This window comes from Camelus bactrianus, chromosome 21, assembly GCF_048773025.1.
Source record: "Camelus bactrianus isolate YW-2024 breed Bactrian camel chromosome 21, ASM4877302v1, whole genome shotgun sequence".
In the NCBI taxonomy this organism is placed as follows: Eukaryota; Metazoa; Chordata; class Mammalia; order Artiodactyla; family Camelidae; genus Camelus; species Camelus bactrianus.
Window position 1 is genome coordinate 1,325,181 of NC_133559.1, and position 22,087 is coordinate 1,347,267.

Below are 22,087 nucleotides of genomic sequence, written 5' to 3' on the forward strand. Positions count from 1 at the left end.
AGTTCCGGGCAACCTCAGCGAAGTGAATGGAGGAGGGAAGCGCTTACAGTGAGAGATGAGATTACTCTGAATTCACTGGTATTTCACACTTTTTGAGGCATCTTATCTCAAGTCACTTGATGCTCCTAAGAGAACCTCACAAAGTAAGAATGTCATTATCTTCCCAGCCGAATTACCAGTCAGGAGTGAGAACCAGCCTTAAACTCAGGCCGCCCACCCGCACCGAGAAGGGGCCACACCAACCCTGGGAGTGCCTCCCTCTGCCCAACAACAGAGGGCGCCCGGCACGGCCTGGGGCCGCTCGGGCCCGGGGAGGAGGGGTGGGTCGCTCGCTCGCCTTCCCACAGCAGGGCCCCCACCATGGCTGCCTCGCACGCAGGCCCTGGGGAGCTAGAGTTCACCTCGGCCACAGACAAGCCACTGGGGCCTCTCAGAGGCCTGGGGAGGGCAAGCCCCGCGCCCCCCCCCCCCGAGAAAGGCAGCCGCCCGAGCCTGCTCCCAGTTACTTCCCTGGAGCGCTGCCCGCCCCACCCCCCCGCAAATATCTGAGAGGGGTCCCATCTCTGCCGATGGCCTTCCCCTCTCCAGAATGCCCACCCCTGACACTGGTGGTTCCATCCTAAAGCCAGATCCCAGCTCTCCAACGAGGCCCTCGGAGGGGCTGAGACGCACTGTGGGAGAAGGCCAGTCAAAACGCAGGCAGCGAGCTTGTAACCTCAGTCCTCGGTGGGTGGCATGGGGCTTATCTGCCACAAAGGAATGGAAAACAGGCCACTGCTAACATGACCTCCAGGACAAGGGAAAGGGAAGCATTCCTTAAAGTGACAGTCTCGGCTTGATTGGGAAAACACCCCCGAGTGAGGGGCAACCCAGGGCGTGCTCCTGGGGGAGGGGGCCAGCATGGCCCTGGCCGCTCCACGCACCACACGTCAGCGCCCCTGGCCTCAGGGCCAGGCTGGCCCGTCCCCACACAGGGGAGCCCACTGGAGGGGTGTCATACCCGGAGCATGGGGAGAAGAACCCAGGGGTCGCCATTAGGCCCTTCCAAGGTGACCGGTGGGCCCCCCCCATTTCTCACGGTGCCCTCCCTCCACACTGACCGCGACTTCCCCCAGCTCTCCAAACTGGTGCCTCGACCCCCCAAAGACAGGGGCAGGGCCCGGAGGGGCTGTGGGAGGCACAGCTCTTGAACACACCGCTCTAAAGGGCCCAGGCCCTGGATACTCCGAAGTGTCCCCCCAAGTTCATGTCCATCTCAGGACCTCAGGATGTGACCTCCCTGGGAAACACGGTCTTTGCATACGTGAGTGACTCAGCTGAGCTGAGGCCCCGTGGGAGTGTGACTGGCCTCCTCACAGGGAGAGGACAGCTGGCACACACAGGCACGCGCGGCGGGGGGCGGGGGGCAGGGTGGACTCCCCTGGGCTGCCTGGAAGAGGCAAGGGAGACTCACCCCAGCCCCCGGGAGGGAGTGCGGCCCTGCCAACACCTGGGTCTCAGATTCGGGGCCCCAGACTGTGAGGGGGGGAACCAATGGCAGTGCTCAGTGACGGCAGCCCCAGGACTCTGAGTCACCCGGGAACACGCGAGGGAAGGGCAGCAGGGATGGAGCCCAGTGCCCCACCGGCACCGGGCAAGAGCCCCTGAGGAGCGACACCAGGCAGGACCCTCATCCCTAGGCCACCCGTCCCCCGGGGGAGGGGAGCCGGGCGGGGGCCGACTCCCCAACAAGAGGGGCCTGCCTGCTCTGCCCGCACTGCACCTCCCCCGGCACCGGTGCCTCTGCTGCTTCCAGAGCCGGGACTTCACAACAGAGGCCCTTAGACCCACAAAGCCTAAGGCGTGAGAGCTCAGCCGGGGAAGTTAGCCCACCCGGGCTCCTCTTCCCCTCGAGCTGTTCCACCCCCCGCCCCGAGGCTGATGTCAGCTACTCCATTATTCTCAGGCTCCATGACACACACGGGGGTCAGGACGCCCACGGCCGAGAGCCGGGGGACCAGGGTGACGAGGCGCCTGCTGGGAGCAGGCCCAGGCCCCTCTGCTCAGGAGCTGTCAGGACAGCCTGCCGCCAAGACCACCCAGCTGCCCGCACCGCCGTGTAAACAGACACGGGAACTGCATCTCTGTCCTTCCGTACACGCTTCCAAAAGCCAACCCCTCTCACTCAGCGCCCGTGACCGAGGCCCACAGCTCAGCGTCAGAGAGCCCTGTGGGGGGGACAAGGTGCTCGGTGGCAGGATGACACCCCTTCTCCACCACGAGACGGTGAGCTCTGGGTAGTTCACTTTCTCTCCATGTTGCTAAGCGAGACTTAAACGTCACGCCAGCTGTGGCTGGTCCCCGGAGCCAGGGCTTCAGACGTGACAGCCTAACCTCCTGTGGGAAGCCTCGCGTCTCATAGGCACAAGCCTCCTTTCACGTTTTTATTTGAAGCCGCGTTGAAAGCCCTCCCGGTCAGGCAGGCTGGACGGTCAACGAGCCCTGGGTGAGGCCAGGCCAGCACATGCTGCTGGGAGAGCATGGGTGCCCCTGGTCCCGCCAAGTGTCATCAAGACGACACAGCGTGTACCGCCCACCCTCACAGCCCCACCGGGGATGAAGGTCGGGACTACGAGATCGCCCACCACCACCAGCGAGTTGGCTCAGAACCCCGCCGCCTCAGGAAGGGATGAAGCAGGCGGCGCCCTGCACGTCCCTGGGAAGCCCTGGAGAGGGCCACGGGCAGGGGAGGCCGGGAAGGCTCCGGCCCTGCCCCGTGCAGCCCTCGGGAGCGGCCCCAGGACAGGGGCAGCCCGGGTCCGGGAGGCCCCGCTCGGCGGCGTCTCCCCCACGGGTAGGGCACTGGGCAGCGTTTACCGAAGGAAATGCTCCGTCCAGAAGCTCGTCCCGGGCTCTGTGGCCAGTCCTGCGGCCGGCGCCCTCCGCCCGCAGCCCCCCCCCCCGGGCCTCCCACGGCACACTTACACCGGATGCCGTAGATGGTGAGGGGGTCGAGCTGCTTTTTGCCGTGCTTGCCCTGGCCCGAGAGGTTGGAGACGGCCTGCACCTCGCGGTGGAAGAGATAGTCCAGCAGCGTGAGCGCCATCTTCTCGGCCGTGCGGCAGTTGGTGCTGATGTGCAGCATGTCGGACGGGATGATGGCGCAGCGCACCCGCATCTCGGGGTTGTTCTCGTCCCCCAGCCACGTGCCATTGGGGTAGTCCTCTGAAAGAGGGAGGGTCCCGGGTGAGCCCCACTGCCGAGTGCCAGCGCCACACAAAGGCACTCGGGGGGCCCTCTGGGGACCCGCGGCTTGGACTTTTCAAGGGGAGAAAACACAGCCGCCCAGGGCTCTGCGCCCCCAAGAGGGAAGACCCCGCTTTCCCTCCCTACATCAGCGAGGCCCAGGCCAACACGGGACAGGCAGGCAGGACGCTGACCGATGGGGAGAGGAGAGGGCGGCGAGGTGGCAAGTGCTCCCTCCCCCCGGGGGAGAGGCAGGGGACAGGACCCCCAGCTGTCTCCCAGAGCCACCTGCGAGCCCACCAGCCCCTCTCCAGCTCCCTCCGGGAAGAGGGAAGTTGCGGGCAGCACACAGCAGGCTCTCGGCTTCCAGCTCCACCCTCACCCAGCGGGCCGGCGTCCCAACCAGAATGCCTGTGTAGCAGCCTCCTGGGCACTGCAGGACTGACCAAGTGTGTGAAAGGGCTTAATGTTGTCAAACATCCATTTAAAAGGGCCTCAACCTCAGGCAGAAGGAAACTCCACTTGTGATCACAAATCGAGAGAACTCTCGACTCGGCCTGGAAACTCGGCCGCCTTCCAGACGATCCCTTCCGACCCTGATGTGGAAGCAAGTTAAGGTGTGAGGGACGGCCCTGAAAACAGGACGTCGGGGGTGGGCATGGTCGGGGGAGGGTTAAATCCTCTAAGGGGGACAGCGGCTTCCTGCTGTGTCTCCTCGGCCTGTAAGTCCTGTGCCAACCACAGGCATCACTGTTTCAAGACTTCTCATGAGATTTGTTTTGAAACGTCCCGGTATTTACATTCTGGCCTCCAAGCACAGAAGAGGCCCCACGAAGGCAGCCAGCCCTGCCTGGCTTCGCCAAAGGCCTGGAGCAGAGCAGAAAGCCCAGGGCCGGCCTGTCTGTGACTTGCACACCCTGCCTCTCGAGGGTGGCCTCTCCCAGCCAGGCTCCTGAATCACACGATTTCCTCGAATGTCAGGCGAGGCTCGGCAGCCCCAGGAGGGCGACCACGTCACCACCGGGAGGGCGGGTGGGGCCGGGCCTCCTGGCTTTAGCGAAGGACAGAAAACAAATCACAGATTTGACTTTTGGAACTCAGAGTAAGAGGCGAGTAAGTAGGATCACTTCTCAGGAACATGGACGGCGTGGAGGGAAGGGCCGGTGCTCCGAGCCTACGCTCGGACTCGCGTGTCTTTCTGAGCCCCAGCCACCTACTGCTCACTTACCTGAAGGCGGAAAAACAGAAGCTCACACGAGCTCAGTGTGGACGGGGAAGGGCTTCGAGAGGCACCATCCCGAGGTCACAGCTGGAATTTCAAACAGGCTCCACCTTCTAGGGTGTCGACTAATTTATCTACAAATGCCTGGCACTGGGTCTAACGCTCAGGATCTAACTCCTCTGTGAACCTAGAATCACACCACACAGAGCGGAAGGACCACCCTGCACCTGCGGCGGCCAAACAGAAGCAAGCAGAGGGAGGAACGGCTGAGGAAGGTGGGCACGGGGTGGGGGGGGGGAGAAGGCTTGCATCCAGAGGGTGGGCGCTGCCCCGTGCCCAGCCCACTGACACCACTCCTGGGCCGGCGCAGGACAGAGGCCGTCGGCTCCCAACCTAACCACCTACGCTGCCAAAGACCCCCGCGGCTTTTCTCAAGAACAAGCAACGTGAACCCCGTGTAGCCAGCTCCCCTGTTTAGATGATATTTTTAAAGCGAACCAAACACTGGACAAGAGGTCAGTGTCGTCCTCCAAACAGCATGTCTGCACCTCAGCAGGGTGACGCTGCGCCCAGGCGCGAGCGCGGCAGGGCGGCCACTCAGTCGAGGAGGGAGGATGGCTCCCGTGAACCCCATCACCAGCTGCACCTGAGGACCAGCTTCCTGCCGGGCTCCCCACACACACCCGCCCCTTCCCACCCTGGAAGGAATCTCCTTCCACCAAAGCCGGGCTGCGCACCGCCATCAGGGCCCACCCTGCCCCAGAACACAGTCGGGGGCACTAGTACCGCAAGCCCCCCAGCAAGCGGCCCTGTGCGAGGAGCCCCCGGCCTGTCCACACCCCGGACTTGGCCCTGCTGCAGAGGGAGGGCTGTCCTCCTGCCGAGCGCCAGCCCTGGAGAGCTTCCCGGTCCCAGGGGCACCAAGCCCACGCCCCAAAGTCCCCCTGACACGGAGGCAGGAGACAGATGCCTAAAGGCAGACACTTTCAAACTGATTCAAGAGGAAGGAATGAAAAGGTGACTTCACCTATTAAACTTAGTTCCTGTGAAGGCAAGACACCACACACCACGTTAAATGAATGAAAAAATTTACAAATGAAAGGGAAGCTTCATTTTTTGGTGTAAAAAGTAATCATCATTACGACTGGTTAATCAGAAACTCCTCGCTGCTCACAGGTGGGCGTCTGTGAGCAGTGCTGCGGACAAGAACAGGGAAAGGGCAGCCGTGGCTCAGCGAGGAGGTTCTGGCCAATGTAAGCGAGGGAAACGGGAACCAGGAGGGCCCGGGGCTGGCGCGGCTCCCACGGGCCCCCAAGGGCTGTTTCCTCACCCAGCCTTGCTGGCATGGGAAGGCCGGGCTCCCTGCTGACACGGTGACACGTGACCACGGACAAAAGCGGGCCCTAGAGCTGGCAGATGGGCCTCCAGAAACATTACCAGAACCTTCTGGAGGATGAAGGGTGTCACTCAAGACTCCTCTAGTACCCCCGCTACCCTCAAAGTCAATCAGCCTAAATTAGCTTTATTTGCCCTCCTATCACCCCAGGAATAATGGCTTAAGTATCTCTGGTAACACAGGGAATTACCCAGAAACTTTATTTCAAACACCTCAAAATTTTGGAAGGCTTAACCTACTTACCACCTAACTTCCCTTCAGTGCTGTCAATCTCTCAGGTAAGAAGGCCGAGCTGGGGGACCAGAAACGCAGCGGCAATCTGACCAACACAAGGGGGAAAACCTCTGACAGGAGAACAGGGGTGCCCCAGGGGGCAGGGGCCCGGGCTGCAGGGTCACCGTCTCAGCACACCCCTGCCCTGAACCGACGCCAGAGTCCTGCCTGAACCCCAGCTTCTCACCACTGACAAGGAGTCACATCTTCTAAAAGCAACACAAGACGGAGCACCTGCCCACATAAATATTTGAGAAATCTGCCTTTTGACAATTCAGAAAGGATATATTTATTTTACTAAAAAAAGTTTGGTCCATTTTTGGCATCTGAAACAATAGAAAGATTCTAGCAGCTTTATTTTAAAACTACCAGTTGGATTGTAAGAGAAATAAACTGGCTTTCTGTTTCAATCACTTAAATCTTGAATTAAATTAACTGGCGCTTCTGAAATACCTATTCAATGAAAACCTGCAGCAGTAACCTGAACTTCCTCACCATGAAAACAGTTGAGAACACAAATATTTGTTTTGTGGAAGGTGAACAAGTGGAAAGATGACCCTTCGAAGCTCACAGTCTTCGGGGCTGCCCGATGCGCGGGGCCCGCGTCAACGCACGAGATGAGGCGTGTGACGCATCGGGCCGCTCCTCGAGCTACCGCCACCTCCAGGGAGCCTTCAGGAGCCTTCAGGGGACGCCTCGTGCTCCTCGGCTGGTGTCGGGCTGGGTTTTCATCTGGCTTTTGTCATGGCTGCCCAAACTGTTTACGAATTTCACAAGCAACACGCTGCGTAAATTGGGAGGAACGGTTCCAGGCAGGGATGGGAAGGCTGAGGTCGGCGTCGGGGCCCTCTGGGGCTGCACGACCGCACGCACCCCAGTGCTCAGGGTGCTGCCGGAGCCAGGGCGTGACCTGCCTACGGCTGCTCATCAGGATCTCCTCCAGCCGGCAGACGGTGAGAGCGCTAGGCGAGACCCGTGAAGGATCTGTTGTTGTGCTACTGAGAGGGGCCTGTCACCATGAGCTCAACCGTGACGACAGCAAGTGTGTGAGGACCCCTCAGTCCTCTGACATGAGGAGCGGGACCCTGGGCATAGCCGGTGTCCCTCGGGGTCACACGCTGCCGTTCCGAAACCCGGTGAGGGCGGCCCTTCTTCTCTGATAGGGGATAAATGACTATTCGCCGCGTGGTCACCGCGTGGTCACACACAGAGACCCGTGGACATGCTCACGCTAGGCCTCTTTCTCGACCCTACTCTCATTAGCAGCCAATTGATGATCGCCAATAAAATGCATTTTAATGTTACCGAACACACAATTTATGTAAAGAGAAGTTTTATGAAAAATAAGTTACGTGAATAAATTCTCAAGAGATGTTTTTGGCTAAATTTCCCTCTCTGCGCATGCACAGCTGCTGTTCTGAGAAGCCAGCAATTTGGGGTGACCTCCCTTTGTAGCCCACAGCAGCACCAGCATCCCGGAGACCGCGCCCAAGCTTCCCTGCTGTGCCCAACCGCCTCTGCCAAACCACTGCTTCTCCCAGACTTGCCTGCACATCCCTCGCCGAGCACACCCCAGACACGTGCACGCGAAGCACGTCACTGACGGGGACTGTGCAGCCCTCGCCAGGCTGACGCCTGACAATGTTCCAACTAGAATCCAAACACAATCCTTCTCATCGGAAGTAAGCACCAAACGTCTGATATGGAGGACTTGTCAAGTTTTGTAAGAATTACCAAATGCATAGCAGCAGGAATTTAAGCCCTTTATTAAGAAGCTAACCAAATCCCTTCACTAAGCAACAGACGCTATTTTGGGTCCACTATGGCTACTGTTTCCCTGCCTCAGCCAGCTTCATCTCTGAGCAATCGTCCTGCACACACTGGCACTCGCCGGACTTACCAAAGGCGGGGAACTCAGACCAAACCGCCCAGGGAGAGAAAGCCATGGCCACCAGCCAGCACTGCTCTGAGTTCGTGCCGTGACAGCCGGAGCCTGACTAGAACACGGGGGCGCCACCACCCAGCACCTCTGCAGGGCAGTGGGTGCCCCCACGTCTGCCACAGAGCCCGCGCACAGCAGCGGGAACCCCTAGGAAGTGAGCGTTCTGACAACCCGCGGTTCTCCGGGGTCAGGCAGGGAGGCACTTGTAGGGGCTGAGAATACCCATCCAGTGCAGCCCTGGGTGCTTCTCGGGGGGGTGGGGGCTGCACCCGCGGCCACGCGCAGGACCTGCAGCGGCCACGCGTCCTCGGCGACTCCCTGGCGGAGCAGGCTGTCTGGTCCAGGGAGGACGCAGCATGAAACAGCTGATCCGATTCTCAGCGCGCTCCTAAGTCTCCCAGCTGCAGCCGCCTCAGCTCCACACAACAGGGTCCACAGATAAGCTCTTCCCCCACATTCACACGCACGGCAGTTGCTCAGAGATACCCCTGTCTCTGCGCCACCTTACAAACCTCCATGCCAGCTGAGGTCCTCCGCCCAACGTGCTCATGACGTCAGAACTGCGGGGGCGATGCTCCCAAAAACGGTGTCAGCAAACGCAGACACACAAAAATCCGTGTTTTTCCCTACAGATATCAATACTCACAAGCTCGAAACTGGACTTTTCATACATTCACATGAGGGTCACTCTGCAGTGTCCCCCACGGAAATACAGTTTACATTACTCATGTCACATTAAGAAACATAAACTTAAAAGGTGAAATTTTTTTCTTTTCATGATAACCCCAGAATCTGCCCAAATTATCCAATGTTATGTTTCATAGCTGGATGCAGTTTAAACCAAATAAATTAGGCCTGAAGTAGGCAGTCACACCTACATGAATATTTACCCAAAATCCACCTGGAAAAGGAGTAAAGACAGTTCGCTTCCTCTGCAACTGAAGCAAGTGTGCCTTTCATTCACCACCCACCTGGGTGAAGTCAGGAGCTTCCCTCTTCTCCTCAAATTCAGTGCGTCCAAAGCCTCGCCGCCCCGACCCAGCCACTCCACCCCAGGCACCAGCCCAAGGGAATGAGCGCGTCAGCCCAGGGAGACCTCCACCCGAACATTCGCAGCAGCACTTGGCTAACAGCCCCAAAGCGGAAGCAACCAAGCGTCCGTCGACGGGGGAGCAGATGAGCAAAATGCGCCCCAGCCACGTGACGGACGTCGCCCGGCCACAGCGGGGGCGGGTGGGAACGCAGGGCAGCGGCGGCCAGGCCGGGCGCAGGGCGCTGGGAATGACCGCCCGGAGCTCTCGGGGGTGGGGCTGCCCACTTGGCGTCTGTCCTGGAGCCCACCAGCGTGAACGCTTTAAAACGGTCAATTTCATGGTAAGTAAATTAGATCTCAATCCTTTTTTAAAAGTTGCCCGATTCGCTTTTCCTGTGCGCCCTGCTCTGCCAGCTCAGTCCCAGCAGCTTCCGCCAGGACTGGACGACACTCTGGGGAAGACAGTTTTCAGCGTCTCAGACACGGTACCCAGTCTTCCTCAAAGGGAAATCTTTGTTCCACAGAAAAATCTCTATCGTGTTTTTGGGGAAAATCAACGACTCAGACACAGAAGCAGAAACACCTCCCCAGTTCCTCCCAGCTGACGAATCACAAGCTGTAGACTCGGCAATGTGCCGCTACCTCGTCTGTCCTCGCCTCCCTCGCACAGTCACCGGCCCTCGGAAGCCCAACGCAGCTGTGCTGAAGGGCACACCCACTTGGACCCAGGCCCAACAACAGTGGACCCCAGACCCGGCAGGAGGGAGGACGTCCCCTCTGCACCGCGGCCGGCGGGGGCGGCGCGGCCCGCGGGGGCTCCACCTGGATGTGCAGGCCCGCCCTCCTCACACGGGCCGGGGCCGGGGCCGGGGCCTGGGTCCGAGCAGCGAGCCGCCCGCGGGCTGGAGACCTACAAGCACCCATCATTGGACACTAGCCTCCAGGACGCGGCTCAGTAAGTGACGGCGGCACCGCGTGGAACGACTCTGTAGCTCTGAGCAGCGGGGGGACTTCGACTGTGCAGTGGGGAAAAGCAAGTTATAAAGTCTTAAGTGTAACGTGTGTACGTTACACACAGAAAAAGCCCAAAAGATTCACAGAGATCTTTAGACACACTATCTTCCGCAATATTTCCACTTTCTTCATTTTTATACCTTAGCACCTTTTAAAAACAATAAACATGTGTGACTTTTCTAAAAAGCAGAAAAGAAAATTGCAGTTGGCCCTGAACGACGTGGGTGTTGGGCACTCACCCTCCGCGCGTAGAAAACCCGCCTCTAACTTTCAGCCTTCCCTCCCCAGCCGCAGCCCCGCACTCACGCCCTGTGTGCGGGTCACAGAGCTCCAGGTGTCCACCGCACAAAGCCACGAGTGGCGGGCCCGCACCGCGGACGCCCGCGTCATGCGGGGCCAACCGCACGCCTGTTATCGCTCACGCAGAGGGAGGGGGGAGCCGGGCGGCAGGCGGGCGCACCTTCCGAGTTCAGGGTGATGAGGGTGACGTTGTTGCCGATGCTCTGGCTTCCAGACTGTCCGCAGTTGGACACGGAGTCGCTGGCCTCGGACCCGCTCTCCCCGTCCTCATGGCCATCCTCCTGACCCGGCACCTTGACCACGATGGTGTTCTGCCGACGGCCAGGAACCGCGCTGAGCGGGAAACAGAAACACCAGTGTCGTGAGTGCGGGGCAACCACAGGCGGGGACCAGCGCGCCCTGCCCCTGCGCTCCCGTGTCTCTCAGAGCCCCGCTGCCCACGCCTGGGCCACGCGTCCTCCCTCACGGCTCCCTCTGCCAGACTAATGGCCTTGGACAGCAGGAGGCAGCCTAGCGTTCAAAGAAACTGTGAAATTTGAGGCATTTAGGAAAACTGTGTCTACCACAGAAGAAGTGAAATGACAACTCGCTGTGACTCAAGTCTCGAATGCTGCCTTCCGATCACAGAGGTGACCCTACAAAGCGCTCCCGTGTGAGTCAGAGCGGTGTTCCGGGCCGCGTCTGCAGAAAGCGTGCCCAGGGGCTCCGACAGCGCCCCCCTCCCCGCCGTCCGGGAGACGGCCCAGGAATGACTCAGCCCGTGAAAGTGTAGGTATCGCCCCCGAGTCCCACTGACAAAAACCACTGAAGTGGGTTTAAAAAGCCAGTCGAGAATCTCCTGGGGCTATCTCACCACCACGAGGGACCTGACACAGAGCAGTGAGAGACTGCAGAAAAACAGACCACCAGCCAGCTCCCCGAAGTGCCCCAAAAAAGAATGGTGTGGAGACGCACCCCCTGCCTTCCCGATGAACCCCTCGACTTCTCTGCAAGAGGCGGCTGCACACCGAGGGAGGGGAAGCAGCGGTGCCCCCGTCCCCGCGGTCAGAGCGCTGAGGCCAGGCCACACCTGGGGGACCCGGCCCCCCGCGGACCAGCCCCTCTGCCACCTTTCCTCCCCCAGGAACCTCGAGCAGCGGGCCCGCCGTCACATGAGGGGCGACCGTGTGCTCCCAGCACGCCCATTTCTGACCGAGGTCACGTCCCAAACATCTCCAAAGAAAAGGGAGTGAGAAAAAAGCACCACCTCAGAACGCCTCCGTCACTGCGCCAACCAGGGAGGGCGTCCGCTGACCTGACGTGCTCCGGACAGACAGACAGACAGACAGATGGGACGGGGGTGAGAGGACGAGGTCCACGGACCGTGGTGAGAACACAGCGCCTCCCCACAGCACGTGCGAGCAGGGACCCCTGGGCCCTGCCCCATCCAGCGCAGCCCCCCGACCACGGGGAACCGCGGGCCAACGACAGGGGTGCCTGGGCCGCCGCCCCGCCCCTGAGGGGCCCCGGCGGCGGCAGTGGCGGTGGGGGGTGGTGGCGTGCTACTGACTTGCTAAGGATATTTTCCAGGGGCTCCGGCGCCCTGCTGCCCAGGGGGTCTTCCGTCTTGGCTACAATGGCGCTCTGCCGGTCACTGTTGAGAATTACTGTGGTCTGGGGGACGACGCTAGGGAACAAAAGAATCACAGAAAAAAGAAGACCTTAACACAGCAGCATTCATTGTCCCAGCACATCAGAGTAATCGACAGTCAGCCCTGGCGCCCTGGTCCGGGGGAGTGGCCCCAGCAGGACACGGGCGTCACGACCCGGAGAAGGGGCTTCCCACATGGAGACGGTGCCCTGCCACGTGGCTGGTGCTCTCGGCAAAGCTGAGTCAGGAACATTCACACCGTTACAGAGAAGAGGTGGAGACGCCACAAGCTGCTACCGTGCAGTTAGTAAGGTTTCTGAAACAGCACGTTTGCATGAAAAGCAGCTTGATGCTTTCACTGACTCCATCCCAGCGAATTCCGATTTGAAATCTAGGTCTTCGTGACCAAGGTACTCGTCGGTACCGGTCCAGGATGCCAGTGCTGCACACAGGAAGGGGCGGGCGGGACTAAGGAGGGACTGCGGCGGGACCACAGCCAAAGGGAGGGGACTCAGCTTTGCAGGACACGACGCTACAGCACTGCGCCCGGACGGGCTCCTCTAAGTGAAGACGCACATTTGCACACGCAGACGGGCACACGGTCGTGGACACTTCCCCTGGTTGCCTCCCAGCCACAGGGGCCTGGAGAGGGGGCCCCACGGTGGAGGCTGTGGTGCAGAGCAGTGTCACCTGCGAAGGATGTCACTCCTCGACTTCACTCTCCAAAAACAACTCGGCGGCTGACCTCCCGTCCCCCAGAGCACACGGGAGAAGCAAGCCCCCCTCACAGCCACATGGCTGTGAATGCCCCCCCACAAATCGGAGGCTCCAACCGCACTGTTTCATGCTCAAGTGAATCGCAGGACCCGAGGTGTCTCCTAAAACAAAAGCATGATCAGCCGCGCGTGGGCCACCCCAAGGTGCCCCGCCCTCAGGGATGCTGTCCTGTCGCCCCACCCACACGTGAGCCAGCACAGGCCCCCCAGGCGACCTCTGACTTGGTACCGAGCCCACAGCCAGGCTGCACACAACGGCTCCAGCTTTCCACATATCGAAACAGGTGGCCGAACAAGTGTCCCGTGGGCGCCAGTGTCTCCCAGGCCCCACACACCCGTCAGTGGGGCCACCACAGACATCAGCACACATGGGCCTGACAGGTCCGCAGGGAACGGATTAAAACATACTCAAGCCGCCAGCGGGCAAAGCTGTTTGACTAAATCCACCCTTTTTTCCTAAAGATCCTTTCCCTGACGATCAAGGAAGCAACAGCCTGAGACCCGGGTCAGGACGGTCATGCTGGAGCGCGGGTAGGCCTGGGAGCGCCCCAGGCTCCCTGGGGTCCTGACCGTGCAGTGCTCTCGGCAACTCAGCTCCCAGAGGCACTGCTCCCCAAAGACGCTCGCCCTGAGAGCAGCCCCAGTCAGTGTGTCTGCCCCCCACCCCCAAAGCCCGTTTCCCTCACTCGGACCACACGGAGGAGCAGTGTTGCGCGGACACGGGCCTCGGGCCAAACCCAGGCCGGCCTGGGGTGAGGGCGCCACGGCTCGGCCGGCGACCGCTCCCTCCAGCCCGCTTCGCACAGCAGACAGACGGCCCACTCACGTCCTCAGCTCACAGATCGCCAGAGTAACTTCTGGCGATAGACCACTCAGGGTTTCGGCACACACCGTGAAGCACTGAGAGCTCCTTCCTCGCCCACATATCTATGCAGACAAAGAGCTTCAGAACTCAAAACCATCAAAACTAAAGACAGAGACAGAACCCATGTTGAACCTTGTGTCATTTCAAGCGACAGACTGACCCTCATCTTCCACAGATCCAGGAATTAACTAAAACCGCAGCCCCCCCCACCTCCAGGGAACGTTCACAATGCTGCGTTATTAAGAACTAGGTAAAAACTAGCAGTAACTTCAGTGGTTTTGTTCAACTGTGAACCAACAGCTGTAATGAGAACTCAACCCAGGCAAGTTCACCGAGCCCTCCAGGCGGCCTCACGGTTACAGGAAACAAGGTTCCAGCTTCAGTGTCTGTCCCTACTTGTGCTGCAAAGGAGTGTAACTGCCCGGCTGCCAGGATAAAGGTCTGTGAAGGAAATGAAACGGGGATGAATGACCGGGAAGCACAAGGAGCCCTGTGCGCGCTGACCACCAGTGGCCTGCCCGTGGGCTGTTCAATGACTGATGGTCCTGAGGTGACAGCGGAAACGTCTGCGAGAGCAACGAATTGGTCTGTTTCCAAAATCAACACTGTAACTTGTGGGAAGTTATACCCTCTCCACTAACGCAATTTACATCAAGCTCAACGAGTACAAAACAGTATTTCATTTTTCAAAAATTACAGAACACCCACGTAACATTAAGAAGCAGCACGTGGCTCTCCAAGGGTCAATTTGCAACAACTGTCACAACGTCGAGTGGCCCAGGCTGAGCCACGGCCCCCGTCACTCAATCAGACACGACTCCGGTGCTGCCCTGAAGGGACTGTGCAGATGTGATTAAAGTCCTAACCGGCTGCTGAGAAATTAATCAAAAAAGAGATCACCCTGGGTGGGCCTGGCGTGCTCAGGTGGGTAAGGCTGTCCCTGGTCTCGGGGACACCACTCAGCTCTGGCCGTGGAGTCCCACCTGCCCCACAGACTTCAAACGTGTGTGGCCGCCCCCACAACTGTAAGCTGGTTCCCTGCAGTGAGCTCCTTCTGGCTCTTACTGGCTCTCTCCCCATGTCTGTCTGTCTGTCTGTCTGTCTCTCACAAACACACCTATCCCTTACTGGTTCTGCTTCTCTGGCGGAACCCTGACAGACACATCTTGCAGTAATTACAGACCCATGGGAATGTACAGAGTCCTGTGTCCCCGACGGGGAATCCCGTGTAAACTGCAGCACAATAGCAAGAGCAAGAAAGTGACCCGGGGACAACGCGGCCACCGAGAGCCCAGCCTCGTCCAGGTCTCGTCCCTGTGAGCGCACACGTGCGCTTCTGTGCGCTCTCCCCTCCTGCGTGCACCTGTGCCAGCAGTCTCTGCACGCTCCCACAAGTGTGCGCGTGTGGGTTCCCCGCGCGTGTGCACCTGAGCCACTGCCCCACCGCCGCCGAGGAGCGGCCTTGGGCCCCTGTGGACACCCACCCTGCGCGTCCCCGCAGCCACTAACCTGTCCCCCCACCACTCTGACACCTGGAGGCCGTCACAGGGGTGGAGGCACGCAGCACGTGACCTTGGAGACGCCCCCTGTGGAGACCCCTGGGGCGGCGCCGCGGGTTTGCTGTTTCTGTGGCCCGAGCATTTGTTTCGGGGCGCCGCCCCAGTCTGCTGAACCTTTCACCCCCGGAGGGGCCTCGGGTGTTTGCAGGGTGTGGTTCTTGTAAACAAAGCTGCCATGGACACTCACGTGGAGGTTTTGTGTGAACATGAGCGTCCACTTCTCTGGGATAAACGCCCCAGAACGAGCTTGCAGGGCCACGCGGTGAGGACACTATGACTTCATGAGATCCTTCCCACCTATTTCCAGAGCCTCGGCCCCATCAGGCGTGCCCACCAGCCACGGCCCAGGTGGCATCTGTGATGTCACTGTCATTTAGCCTCTGACGGGCCGGGGTGCCATCTCATCACGGTTTTAGTCCTGAAGGCCAGCAATGCTGGACAGCCTTCCACATGGATTCTCACTCTGGTCAAACACTCTGCTTTTTATGACTTTCTAACTGGACCATCTGGTTTTCCACCGTTGAGGTTCAAGGGTTCCTTACTTGAGACGACCTCCCTGTCCTCCGCAGAGGCGCGGCTTGCTGACACCGTCTCGTCTGCTTCTTGTCTTTCCCTCCTGGCAGGTCTTTCACAGGCATCAGTTTTCAATCCTGATCCGTCCAATTTACCTGCGTGTGTGCGTGCATGTGTGTGCGCGTGTACAAGCATGCATGCATGCGGGGACGGTGCTTCGGCTGGGAAGTCTGGGAAGTCTCTGCCTTGCTCCAGGTCCCAAAGGTTCTCCCCTCTGTTTTCATCTGAAAGTTTTATAGTTTTACATCGTACGCTGAAATCTGTGATCCGTTTAAAATTCCTCTCTGCTCAGGCGTGAGGTCTCCTCGGGGTTACGCCTCTCACTCTGCTCTTGGAGGCCAACCGCTTCAGCACCTCCTGTCCTCCCTCCCTTCCTCCGATGACTCCGCACCTTTGCGGAATCTAGTCGGCATCTCTGCAGGTCTATTTCCAAACCCACCGCGCAGCTCGGTGAGGGGGTCAGTCTGAACCCCAACCAGCGCCAGAGCCTGCCTCCAGTGCTGACTGGGGACTGAACTGCCCCCCAGAACTGGGCAATGGCACGTCCTCCCCCCACTCCTGGGATCAAAAAGATGCTCATACGCTGAGACCCGTGCGTTAACCACCACCCCGTGTCAATAAGAACAGCCCGTTTGTGGCCGATCCAACATGCACTGTGCACCTGCTCTAATTACTGAAGAAAAGGGCGCCCTGACCAGGAGCAAAGGAGGTCGTGTTGGAAATGAAGACGCGACACCCCTTCCCAGGACGCCAGTGCCGGGGCTCCTCCCACGAGGAGGTGCCCTTCACGGCGCCAGGGCCGCCCTGACTCTCAGTGAACGTTCTCTGCTTTTTCTGAAATCTTGAGGGGATGCATCCCTGACTTGCTGGGTGTTCTTTGTTCTGACAAGACATAAATCTATGCAGAAAACCCAGCTTCTGCAAAGCAGCTCCTCGGAGTGACCTGAGAGGTGTCTCCCGGGCTGTCGTCCTCAGTTTGGCTCAAATAAAACTCTCTTTCTATCCCGGTCACGGACTGTTTATTATTTCTGCCAGCACCCATGTGAGGCAGTCACGTCAGGTGTGACGTCTGTTCACACAGTGTCGCCCAACGGTGCTTCCCGTGCTGGGGCATGAGCCCCAGCAGAACACTGGGAAACACCCGAAAAAGCTGCTGCCTCCCGTCCACCTGCAGGGGGCCCCACTACATTGTATCCTGAGACCGGCCTGCAGTTCAAAATGATTACTCACCTGGTTTGGTTTGGGAAATCTGATGCTATATTGATTTTCTAATTTTTATGAGAACCTCTATTGACAAAAACAAGCTAGCAAGAATCTCAAGTCATTCTGTTTTCTTTTTATGAGAAAATGCCACCGATACTTGCTCCCAAGGTACATGTCCTCCCACCAGCTTTCACAGTTACTCTCCCGCATGACACACAAGAACGTGGGTCATGATAAAACAAGAAACGGTGTTCAGTGTAATGTGCTTTAAAAAACAGAATTGTTTACCAGTCTTGGGGTTTCAACAAGAGAAAAAAAAAGTACGCAGGATATGGGGTAGCAATCCTCAGGGAAACAATAAAACCATGTGACCTGTCCTCACACCTGAGAGGAGACAGACTGGGGTCCACCGTGACCCCCTGCCCCCTTCCATAGGTGGTCCTGTTCTGGGAGCCACCACACAGCCAGGCTGTATTTCCCCGTCCCCCTCCGTGGAAAGGTAGCCGGAGTTCACAGACACTGGGGGCCTCAGGGAGTAGCAGAGCACGGACGGGAGGCTCAGGGCCTCACGGCCACACGGGGAGAGCGTGTGGGGGCCAGAAAGGCCACAGGACACCACAAACGCGAGCGAGAGGCAAACTATGGCCTTGGGGCCCCTCCGCTGCAGCAGCTCAGGCGCCCCGACCAACACGCCCAGCATCTGAAAAGTTGCTAACGCTTGTTTTAAAGGGTTTATTTCTAATGCTTGCAGGTTAAAGAGCCAAAGGTCACAAAAACCAGGATCCAAAACAGCACTCATAGGGATGAGACTAAATTAGCATCAGAATTTCTTTCCAGTAACCAGCGAGACAAGCAAAATACAGTGTAAGATCAGCTCCCAACTGCCCCCAAAAACCAATGCACCAGAAAAATGGGGTGCCCCACTGCGACAGACCTCAAACACTAGCTGCATGGAGCGGACAGGGTGTGGAAGGCGCACCCTCTGACCCCATCACCCCCACCCAACCCCCTGCCGAAGCCAGTGGGGTACAGGACGGACTCTGAGGGTGAAGCCAGAGAGGAGCAGAGTGTTCCTCCTCCCCCTCCTCCCAGGAGCGACGGAACGCGACCCAGGACAAGGGGCGGACGCACAGCTGCAGCACAGAGGGACCCCAGGGCCGCAAGACCCCAGCGCCGCACCTCCGCTCTGACAGCCGCTCCCAGCGAAGGCAGAGGTGGCACCTCGAGGACCGTGCAGACCAGAAAGGCCGTAAGTGCTCCAACCAAACCGAACCCTGCAGGGGACAGGCCGGGGGGCACAGGCCAGGGGGCACAGGCCGGGGGGCCCCGGGGAGTGCCCCCATCACCAGACCCGGCCAGTGAGCTACACACAGCACTGGGCTCAACCCAAAGCCCAACACAGACACGAGTCCACCTCGTGTAGGGGCCTGGACTACAGGTGGGGACGAAGGGGCGGGAGCCCCAGGGACTGCGGCCGGCGGGCTCCCCTGCCCCGCGAGCACACCTGGCCCGCACGTCCACGAGCCCCAGGACAGCTGCACCCGTGGTCTGCCCCCCACGCCCACCACGAGAGACGCACTGGGCTGACCCCAGCCAGGGGCTCCCAGCAAACACCTACGCCGCGCTCCTCAGAAAGACCTAGAAAAGGGGGTCTGGGAAAACGCCCAGGCCAGAGGAGACTCGGCCAGAGCATCCTGTGGACTCACTGACACCTGAGAGGGGACACGATGCTGAAAAACCCCAGACTCGATGACAAGGATTCTCCCGAGGGGGCACATCCAACAACACCGACCTGAAAACGCCATTTACTAAAGCCCCGCATCCGTGACAGAGGCCGAGTTCATGGTGGAAGCCCAGGCCCAGCCGGCCTCGTCGGCGGCCCCACCAGGCGCGGAGGGGAGAGGTGGAACTGGCCCCACAGAGACGCTCGCAGACGGACGGAGAGGGCGGCCCCCCAGCTCACTCTGAGGCTGTCACCCCAACAACAAAGCAGACGTGTCAAAAAAGAGAGCTACAGACGCACACGGCCCGTGAACAGAGATGTGGAACCCTGGACCAGGTGCACGCAAAACCAGCGCAGAGACACACAAAAGGGGACCCCCCCGTGACCAAGCCAGGCTGCGGCAGCAGAGACGCAAGGCCGCCTTCCTGCCCGGGATCAGTCAGGGTGACTCACCGCAGCAACAGCACCAACAGGAGGGCCAAACCATCATCCCAAGGACACACGTCACAGCACGTACAAGCTCCGCGCCTGCTCAGCACGGACGCTCTCACAAGGCAAGGAGGCGAGGGGAGCCTCCTCTCCTGACAAACAGCAGCCGTGAAGACTGCCCAGCTCACCTCACACCTAGCGGCGGGAGGCTCGATGCTGCCACTCAGGTGAGAGACAAGGCAGAGGTGTTTTCTGAAGCGGACGCTGAAGCGGCGGCCCTGCCCGGAGCAGCAGAGTAAGCAAAGGTGCAGAAATCCGACAGGAAGCAGAGCTTTTAAAACTCCCTAGAGAAAAGGCCTAAAACAAGTGGGTTTAGAAACAAGGCAGCACAAAGGTCGGCAGAGAAAACCCACTGCCTCTCTGCACGCCCCACCGGGCAGCCGTAAACCGGCACTCAGAGCACACCGCCACTCACGGCAGCGCCGAGAGTGCCACGCCTGGAGACGAGCCTCGGAAAACTCGTGTACGAGCTTCACAGTGGGAACCACAAGGCACACTGAGAGGGGCGCCACGCCGTGGAGCAGAGGCTCGGTGCTGTGAGCACAGCCGTCCTCTCCGAGGTCACCTTCAGACCCAGCGCAATCCCAGTCCTGAGGATCGAGCGGGCCTGAAACCAGGAGGGGCACGGTCTATTAAAGCTGACGACATCCGCCTCGGTTATCAGACGGCGTCTCTGAGCCATCAGAAGTACCGTCCCCGAAGCTGTGTGTATGCACGCGAACGGCATGTCTTCTCTGGTCAGCAGCCCTGACATGCACAGGGTGTCATCACTAGGTCACCAGAAGTGGAGAGCTGTGCCAGCCCATACAGACCAGTCAGGAAAGGAAACCGTGTGTACACAAAACTAAATGCAAACACCAAAACTCAGAATTTGGTAAGGAAAGTCGGAAACCAGTTCGTCACAGCTAAGACCAAACTACCTCTTCACAATTCAAACAGCCCGATCTTGAGTTTGTCATCGTCTGAAGCCCATGAAACACTGCACTTCTGACTGGGGACTGAACACTGGGTACCCGGCCAAGACCGTGGTTCGGCGCTGCCAGAGAAGAGACGCCCCGGAGGAGGCCTCTCGACCCAGGAGCCAGGAGGGCTCAAAAAACCAGACCAGCCTTTCCACAAACATCCATCAACCTTTTTTTAAAAAAAAAGATCCTCTGGGAAATAAAACTGAGGATCAGCAATCAGCCTATTATGGGGAATTTAAATAATTTCTTGATCAAATAGCTCAATTCTCTGTGGGCGCGTAACTGGTTTAGAGAAAAACAAAGATGAAGATGTTCCCCCCCCATACATCTTACATGACACATCTCTCTGCAAGAAAAACTGCAAAAGAACCTGAATCACTTCTGTTTCTCATTTTGAGTATTATCAAGAAGCCTCTGAGTCATTACAATTGTTTTAAAATTGCAGAAACATATTAAAGCTTTAAAAGAAGTTTTTAAGCTTTTAAAAATAAAAATCGCTTACATGTCAATTACACCTCAATAAAAATAAAGCATATGTACACTGAAAAATAAAGAGAATAAAAATCGATTGCTTTTAAAACTAAGAAACACAAGCATTCTTTGAGTTCATCAGCTACGTTCAGTTAATTAAAACAAACCCCGAACAGCTGGCTCTGCGTCACCGTGTGACACCAAACAGCCGGGCTCCACGCGGGCCCGCCGGGCAGGGGGCACCTCTCCCGATCTCCGCCTGTACACGGGCCCTCCCGCCGGCTGTCCGGCGGGCATCGCAGGGCTCAGTTCTGTCCTGCCTATTGCACATTCCTCAAATGACTGCACCTGGCCTCAAAGAAGTGCAGAAAAGGGGGTTTTACTTTACTCCACACCCAATCCCTTCAGTGCACGCAAAACAACACAGGCCACTCCTGAAATGCTCGCAGCCAGCACTTAACGGCTGAGCCACCCTCCAGGCGTCCGCAGCTCGGCAAGGGAAGCTTCTGCACCCACCACCTCCAGTGTCAAGGTGAAACAGCTCTGGAGTTGAAACCTCACATCACTACACTTGGAATCACAGCGAAGCAAGACCCAAATTCACGGCGCCGGTGCGCTCACAAGGGAGAAAGCACCCAGCTAGCAGAAGTCAAGTCCTCTTTCCTGCTCCCGAAGGAGAGCACCACTGTCAGATGAAAGCCCATCCAGGTAACCTCGCAAACACGGCGCCAAAGAAAAAGGTTTTCTTTCCTTCTCTTCTTTCTTCTTGAATTTATTTAAAGAATTTCATTCAGGTGCAGAATCTGGAAATCTGGATCCAAAATGCCAGCTGAGGCTGGCAGCAGCCCACTGTCTTCTGTGCTCCAGGGATTCAAGAGAACAAGTAACTAACTGAGAGCTGAGAGCAGAGTCTAGTCCGGCCAGTTTTAATCAGGAACAACCAGCAGGTGAGCGGATTCCGGTGCGCCGAGAGGGGTGCAGCTGTGCGTCCCACAGCTGCAGAGCTGGCTCCGGGCCAGGTGCGGCCTCTCCAAGTGGAAGGCGAGTGGTGCTTCACGGATGACTTCTCATCCACCATCAAGGGTCTTCCTTACAACCGAAAAGCCCTTCAGGGTCGCCCCCATCTACACCGTGAGAACACACTCACACTTTCAACTCTCAGCGAACACCAAACGGGGCCAAGGAATCGTAAGCTACGTTTAAAGCATAGGATTTGGATGTAAAGTAATCTAGGATCTACACACTTCTAGTTTCTATTTTAAATATCTGAGGCCCAAAACAAAGAACTTGTAGAAGTACCTTATTACTCAGAATGTTAACCAATTTTTAATTGTTTTTGGAGACTTTCTTTTCTGTGTTTCACTGCCCACACAAGACACACAATTCTCATTTACTTCAGTGTTTACAAAGTAGTAGTTTTCTGATTTA

The 22,087-nt window shown here is 58.3% G+C and overlaps 1 protein-coding gene across 7 annotated transcripts in view; it reads right to left on the reverse strand.

Moving 5' to 3' along the window:
* BANP (BTG3 associated nuclear protein) overlaps positions 1 to 22,087 on the reverse strand; it is a 74,939-nt gene that overhangs the window by 23,330 nt on the left and 29,522 nt on the right. For 5 of the 7 annotated variants that reach the window (XM_074349273.1, XM_074349272.1, XM_074349271.1 and 2 more), the window contains exons 5-7: positions 11,955 to 12,071; positions 10,566 to 10,738; positions 2,965 to 3,204 (exon numbers count right to left, since the gene is read on the reverse strand). In XM_074349273.1, the coding sequence (XP_074205374.1) occupies positions 2,965 to 3,204; positions 10,566 to 10,738; positions 11,955 to 12,071 (530 nt within the window). The remainder of the gene's footprint in view (positions 1 to 2,964; positions 3,205 to 10,565; positions 10,739 to 11,954; positions 12,072 to 22,087) is intronic. The other 2 variants (XM_074349275.1, XM_074349274.1) reach the window with 1 other exon arrangement.